This window comes from Fragaria vesca, linkage group LG5 (assembly GCF_000184155.1).
Source record: "Fragaria vesca subsp. vesca linkage group LG5, FraVesHawaii_1.0, whole genome shotgun sequence".
Taxonomy (NCBI): Eukaryota; Viridiplantae; Streptophyta; class Magnoliopsida; order Rosales; family Rosaceae; genus Fragaria; species Fragaria vesca.
This window is the reverse complement of record NC_020495.1, coordinates 16432005-16439955: the sequence shown is the minus strand read 5'-3', so window position 1 is coordinate 16439955 and position 7951 is coordinate 16432005. Positions and strand designations below refer to the sequence as shown.

At 41.4% G+C, this 7951-nt stretch overlaps 1 protein-coding gene across 1 annotated transcript; it reads left to right on the top strand.

The window, feature by feature from the left end:
- Positions 1 to 6800: 6800 nt before the first annotated feature.
- LOC101314189 lies at positions 6801 to 7535 on the top strand. The gene has a single exon (XM_004301463.1). It carries the CDS (start codon positions 6801 to 6803, stop codon positions 7533 to 7535), a length of 735 nt encoding a protein of 244 aa, XP_004301511.1.
- Positions 7536 to 7951: the final 416 nt, after the last annotated feature.

The window sequence follows — 7951 nt, the reverse complement described above, 5'->3', positions numbered from 1 at the left end:
AGATGAGGGCTACAAGTTGAGCCAAAAATCACGACCTATGGTGGCCGGAGGACGGAGCTCCGGCGAAGACACAGTCGGCGGTTCCGGCGGCTTTTTCTCCTCTCCGGCGGGTTAGAGGCTCGGGGGCTAGGCCGGGGAGGGAGAGGAGGTGACGGGGGTCCGATCTGGGCTGGAGCGGCGGCAGCTGGTGGCCGGACGGCGGCGGGCTGCGGTGGCGAATTTTTCCGGGTGGAGGGAGAAAAAACTCGGGTGGGAAGAGAGAAAACGGGAGGGCTCGAGAGAAAGGAAAGAAGAAGAAATGGGTTGGGCTCGGCCCAGCCGACCCAACTCTCCTTTTAACCCAAAATTCCAAAATTTAACACCCTGAAAAATAATACCCGAATAAAAATTACCTTTTACTAGCTAAAATTTACTATTTTTACCGTCGTCGTATTTTCCTCATACGAATAATCCTCCACACATAATCGTCCCCGAAACCCCTCTAGGGACCAATTAAACTATTTACTCAATGATCGAGACGGTAAAATTCTTATTATAATCACGCTAGTAAATAAGGTAAAAATATAAGGGTCGGGATGTGACAATGATAGTATTCTTTCATTCACCAATGGTAAGATATCCCTTTCGAGAAATTGTCTGTCACGACTGTGTCTAATAGAATGATTCTCGAATTGTCCCAAATTATATGATAGATGTGTTTTTTATGAACTTGTGGACTATCTAGTATGGCTGGGCACGGTTCCAGACAAGCACCATTTTCACAGGGACCAAGACCGGCATTCTTTGTTCAGGCTGGGCTATCACATTCCGAACTCAGGGACTGGCCTAAACCCAGACCAGCAACATACATGCCGGTTTTGTCAGGCTTTCCATTATCACAAGGTAGCTGCAACTCTGCTGCAAATTTCCAAACACTCAACAGATAGTATATGCAAATTTCCAAAATACAAAACCCAAAAACTTCTAAAATCCAAACACTCAATAAATTTTCAAAATCCAAACACCCAATAAATTTCCAAACTAACCAAGGACTGGGCTAGAAGGATTCAATGAAATTCGTCTTCGTTTTAGGTGTCATTCGCTTGGAGGAGGTACCAGATCTGGTATAGGGACTGTTGATTTCGAAAAACAGGGATGGTAAAGGTGAGACAAGAGAGGAGATCGAGGCATAGGGTGGCGATGGCTTCTGGACAACGGAGGCAACGATGGACTCCAATTGCGCGACAAAGACTCTGAATTGAGATTATTGTTGGGGTTCTTCTTCGCCATTAAATTGGGATAACTATGATCAACTCATCAAAGTATGAAGAAGAAGATTGGAGAGAGGTCAAGATGAATTGATCGGGCAAGATGTATTGATCGGGCAACACAAGAATAATTGAGAGATGAGAGGCGGAGAAAACCAAACTCAGAGAGTTTGAAGACGAGAGAATGAACAAAAAAGGTAGACTATAATTAAATGTCATGTTCTCTCGTGAGGTGACGTAGTGAGTCTTGCTAAGGTGTCGGCCTTTGATTACTTGAACTTTCGGATTTGGGTGATCTTGAAAGATGTGAATTTTTCCAAAAGAGCTCCTGTCAGGCTCTTGTATGATCCCAAATTGTGTTGGTTAGCCTTGAAGTCCCCGGTCACTTGATTGACAACGAGTTGAGAATCACTGCATATGTGCTGGTGCAGGGCTCCCACGTCATGACAGAGCTGTATACCCACTATCAAAGCTTCATACTCGCTAATGTTGTTGGATACCTTGAATTCGAATCAAAATGCATATTCATATGAATGTCTTTCCGGGTTTGTTATGACGATCCATGCCCCGCTGAGTTTGTTATTAAATGATCCATCAACGTAAAGTTCCCAAATTGCATCTCAAGGAGGCGCAACCTCAGTGGGATTTGCAAGATTTGTCTTAAAGTGTATGTCGAACTCACCCAGCTCAATAACACACTTAACTAATCATCCTCAAGTTTCAAACTTTTGCAAGATTTGTCTTAGTGGGTGATTATTAAGGACATGGATTGTGTGTGCTTGAAAATATTGTCTGAGTTTTCTTGCTGCCGTGATTAACGCTAAAGCAAGTTTCTTAAGGTAACGAGTCTTGGGATCTGCAAATCCTCTTCTACTATAATACATCGGGAGCTCGGTGTCATGCTCTCGACGTATGAGTGCGGCGCTAATAGCTGTTGAAGAAACAACAAGATACAGATATAGCACCATCCCTAGGGATTGGCTTGGAAAGGAGAAGGAGATTAGCAAGATATGCCTTGATGTTGTTAAATGCATCATGATGTTTAAGACCCTAAGATATGTTTTCCTTGTATTGTGCCTTAAGCAATTAGAAGAAGGGATTGCATTTGTATGTCAGGCGAGAGATGAAACGTGGCAAAGCCACAAGGCGCCTTGTGAGACATTGTACCTCGTTACGAGTTTCGGGAGCCCGCATGTCGAGTATGACTTGCACTTTTTTAGGGTTTGCCTTGATACCTCATTCACTCACCATGAACTCTAGGAATTTGTTGCCTCCCACAACTAGGACACATTTATGAGGGTTAAGACGCATCCCATGAGCCATTATCTTACTAAAGACTTTGTCAAGGTTGGCAATGTGGTCATCTGCCGTGGTACTTTGGACAACCATGTCGTCAACATAGACTTTAATGATATTCCCAATTTCATCTTTGAACATGGTGTTAACTAACCTTTGATATGTTGCTCCTGCATTTTTGAGGCCAAAAGGCATGACCTCGTAGCAGTATAGTCCCTTGTCTGTTACAAAAGTGGTGTGCTCCTGGTCCGCAGGGTGCATTTTTATCTGATAGTATCCCGAGTAAGAGTCAAGGAAGCTGAGCATTTTGTGCCCTATTGTGGAGTCGACTAATTGATTTATTCAAGGTAAAGGGAAGTTATCCATGGGGCAGGTGTTGTTGAGATTGGTGTAATCGACACATATCCTCCATTTGCCATTAGGCTTGGGTACCATGAACACGTTAGAGACCCATGTGGGGTAAGACACTTCCCAGATGAATTTGATATCTCGTAGTCTATAGACCTCGGCCTATATGGCTTGGTACTTTTTCTGGTTGAAGGCTCGTCATTTTTTCTTGACAGGGGTGTGATGATGTTAGGAGAGATTCTCTAACGCCCCATACCTTACTTTACCAAATTTACCGGGGTTTCTCTAAATATTATCTACTAATTCCCGAATTAGGAGTAGCAATCTAGAAATCAATATACTGCTTTCTCAAGATTTAACAATGAAGCACACATGAAATATATCTAAAGTAGACTCTTCTTCGCTTCTTAATTATGAACATCAAAGCATCACATGTACACAAACTTATTGAAACTACAAAAGATCAAAGTGTTTACAAAGCATCAAATGTGAAACAAGCTCATTTGAATGACAAGAGATCAAAGGAGTTCATATTAAATATTTTACAAAGCCAAGCATGGATTAATAAAACTGACTTCCAAACTACCAAAAATGCATGACATTAGAGGTGAAAAGAACAAGGATTTTATTAATGCATTTTGAAGCAAGAGTCATAGGCATGGATAACATAACTATGGGAATTGTAGATAATTAAAAGAAACTTATTTCATAATGTGGTTTATAAGGAAATTAGCTAGACATAGTACAAATTGAAAACATATTTAAAACAATACAAAATATCATACAAAAAGTAGCTAAAGAAAGTGAAGAACTAAGAGCAACAATGTGTCTCTAATTCTCTACTCTCTCCTCCTTCCTTATTCACTTGAAGCAACCTCTATTTATAGGGCAACAATGATCTTCATTCCATCTTCATCTCCATGTGAATGTGATTTTTCACCTTTCAAACTTCTCAAGCTTGATAGCTAAAGTCTCCATCCATAAATGCTTCCATACATAGCTTCATTCTCTCATTTTTCATGTGAATGAAGAGAAGATACGTACACAATCTTTGAACAATTGAAGATCTAGTTCTTAGAATCATGTTTGCTTGCTTCTTGCCTCCTTGTTTCATGGTACATGTCCTTGGAAATTCTTCAGACTCTCTTCCATTTGTTTCAATGCATCTATATACCTATGAATCAAACAAGCAAAAGTGAATTCAACAATGGATGCCATGGTAATATTTTCACACATCACACTTAATGCATGAGAAAATAATCCACCAATTTAACACATGCATATATGCATACATGCTACTAGAATAAGAAGAACATGTGTTGCAATTATTCATCTAATTAAAGAGAAAAAGACTCATGTTAAAACAAAGACTCAATTTACTATATGAAAATAAGTAAATTGCTTCCATAACTTTAACATTTTATTTATTTAGACAAAACATCTATAAGAATATAAAAACAAACTAAATAACTCAAACTAATTAAAGACAAATAACTAACACATAAATTAGGGATAATAATATGATATAAAATGTGCTCATCAGAGTTGGTCAAAATTATCAATGGAGTTTGGCGAGAGATTTAGGAACCAACTGAGTGCCTCTTCCGAGAGATTCTTGAAACGCATGGCAAACCATGACATCTGTGTACTGAGTGGAACTGCAGAGGGAGATGAAAGTTTCCAGGTGTAGATGCGGGTCCCCGGTACCTTTATATTTATTCATTTTAAAAGATTTGGTTTCAGGTGGACGTTTTTCCAATTACTCTCGCAACGTGAAAGGGCTATGCCGATGACCATATCCTGAGAACAAAGGTAGCTGGATCTCGCGACTTTCGACACCTTCAATGCGAGATGTCAATTGGTTGACAAAGTGACTTAGTTGAAGGAGAAGGTGAGTTTGCATGTTGAGAGGGGGATTTGGGGGGTTAGGCGGGTTGGGTGTTAAGGTTAGGTTGGGTGGCTCAGATGGTTCGGGCTGGTCTGCTCCCACTATGGGGGTTGGTTCTCGTGATGCGAGAGTTTGTTGAGGTGCTGGTAAAGGAAAGGCTGAGTTCATAAGAGGATGACTTATGTAAATGATTTGGCGAGATGGATCTGGGAGGCCGAACCCATGCCATTTGTCCTTGGGTCAAGAAAATGGAAGCTATGGCGGGATCTGGGTTATGGTTGAGTCTCGCTGCGTGATCCATTGAATCATTGTAAGTGTTGCGGTGGTCCAGAGTAGCCCTTAACATGTATTGTTCTTTTTCTAATTCTGCGACACGAGTGCAATATGTTTCCGCTTTCGCCTTATCTTTGGCTGCTTGCTCCCGGAAGAGGTTGAAATCCTTTTTTAGGATTTTCAAGGATGTGGCGGGGTCAACATGATTGATTGGGGCAGTGGCTGACGTGGCCTGGTTGAGGAAGGGTCCCTGACTGGAATAATTCCTTCTCGACCCGGGGCTCGGGTTCATTTTGAGTGTCAGCGATTTCCACCATGATGTGGCAAAGCCAATGAAGGTTCCGCAAAGAGGCGTCCTCCTCTTAGCGCCAATTGTTTCTACCAGGTTCCGGGATCATGGGACACTAAATAGAATTCTAGTTCGCCTCCTCTATACATGCACAAGTAACAACACGCCAGAAGTCACGATCGGGGTGGCCCTATCTTCGACTCTCTGATGCTTAAGGCAACACACTGTGGCAACTTGTATAGTACGGAAGTTGGGTTGTATTAGAACTTACTTGTCAAGGAAGGTTTAGGCCTTTTATAGGCTCCTTAAAGGTGATGTATCGTTGTCCTTCGATGTGGGACTGTTTCACTAGGCATGTTCAGCAATACCATTTTCCAGCATTTGTAGCCGTTGTCGGGCGGCCATGATGGGTCGAGTGAGATCGGGCCTCTGGGTTTAGGCGTTGGTGACGATGTTGGCGGTGGTGTTTGGTCTGATTTGGCTTCCGGCAACCAGATTAGAGAGGTGTTTTCCGGTGCAGCAGGTTTTACCATGTATTAACAGTAGTTGTATGAAGGGCATGGTTAAAAACACGAGTTTCGATCTTTATAAATAATACAACTTTAAGCAAGTTGAGATTTGTTCACTATCCAAGGCAATATTCGACACTCATGTCAGCATACTCTTGACAGTTATCTCTATACAAGCAAGTCCAAGCATTCCAGGTAAATGTCAACCATTTTGTCTCTCCTAGCTCAATAAACTTGCAAGCAAATGGTAAATCCAAAGCAACCTCTAAAACATAAAATATTAGTAATCATTTTTTCTGAACTTAGTGATGACAACTAAGTTTACATTCAATGCACAACCAATACAGTAATGATGGTTAATATTTTGCTAAAGCAAAGAGAAAAAGATGAGACTAAGTTTACATTTCATGCACACACTCAATTAGAAATTACACATACCGACTCATTTTTAACTGTGAAATTGTAAAAAATGTTTCATGTCCTGAACAATTTGAAGAGAAAAGAAAAAATGTTTTTGACATTTCCACAACAAAATAGTTTGTTTTGGTTTTTTTTTTCCGGTAAAAGTTCATTTTGTTTTGGTAAATGATCTAATTAACTTGATGACATTTTCTATTTCTTGTCAAATAAAAATAAAAATGATGAAATTAAGTTGAAGGGTAGGAAATGCCAGATGTCTTTGACAGGTGGCTACAGGTCAGCAAACTGCCATGTGGCGCTCAGTCAGAAAGTATCCGTTGGAACTCGGAAGATCATAAATAGACCAGACCTGCCTGGCCCTTGTCCCTACTTTCTGTCTCTCTCTCTCTCTCTCTCTCTCTCTCTCTGCAAATCTGCAATTCCGTTCTCTTTGTTCTCTCTCTCTCTTGATCACTCTGTGTTTCTCGCTCATCAAGTTTCTCTTTTCCCCCAATTAAGCCCTAATAAGATCTAATCGTGATCGATCGATCATGAAGCGGAAGCGGGCATCTGCTATGGCTTCATCGCCGTCCTGGGCGACCCAAACGGCGTCGTCAAACCCCCAAATCCCATCCGGATCAAGAAAAGGATCTAAAACAAGAAAAATGAATGAGATACTAAAAGATCAAAGATCCATGATTTCTGGAATGAACCGGATTTTGGGGACACCGATTCCGGTCAGCGATAACCTGACGTGGAGGCTGTTGAAGCCTCACAAGAGAATCGAACCCTATTACGGCACCAAGCTCAGTTCCGCCCTTCATGCCATTCACGAGTGTTTCGAGCCCTCCAAGGACCCCTACACCGGCAGAGACATTTCCGAGGACATTGTTTTCGACTTGGACTCCGATTCAGAGATGAACTTGAGAGGGTTCTACACTGTGGTTTTGGAGAGGAGCGATGATGAGGAGATGATATGTGCCGCCACGCTGAGGATCAGTGGGGATGTGGCTGAACTGCCCCTTGTGGCGACTAGGCCTCAGTTTCGCAGACTTGGGATGTGCAAGATTATGATGAATGAGCTTGAAAATCGGCTTATTGAATACGGCATTGTGAGGTTAGTCTTGCCTTCTGCCCAAACTGCACTTAATACATGGACTAGTAGTTCAATTGGGTTCTCAGTGATGAGTGAGGCTGAGATATCAGAACTCACTGCTCGTCATGAGTTCTTGGATTTTAAAGATACTGTTATGTGCCATAAAATACTCTTGAATAGGACCCAATAGTGTCATTGACAAAACTCAAGTTTCCAAGTACCAAATCATTATTGGTTCTGTGGTCTTGTAACCCTTTCCTCATCCGAGGCTAACTTTCCGTTAGTTCCTGACTTCCTGCCTCATTCTGGTCAGTTCCTCTTTGGCTGTTTGAGTCAAGTCTAAGTTCTCTTTTCCTAGTAGATATGAGATTTTCTAGTGGTTGCTTTTTGTTACTTCTTGACAATTTAGTACTCAATAGCTGCTCCGAATTTCCCCCGTCTATTTAAAAAAAAAAAAAAAAAAAAAAAAAGAACGCCCTTCTCATGATTTTGCAGATAGTGTAACATAGCAGAATATGTTCATGACTCTTTAAGGAATTGACATCTACAAATCACAGTGGCAGGTATGTTGCATATTGGATGGCACTCATAATTTGAACAACAATA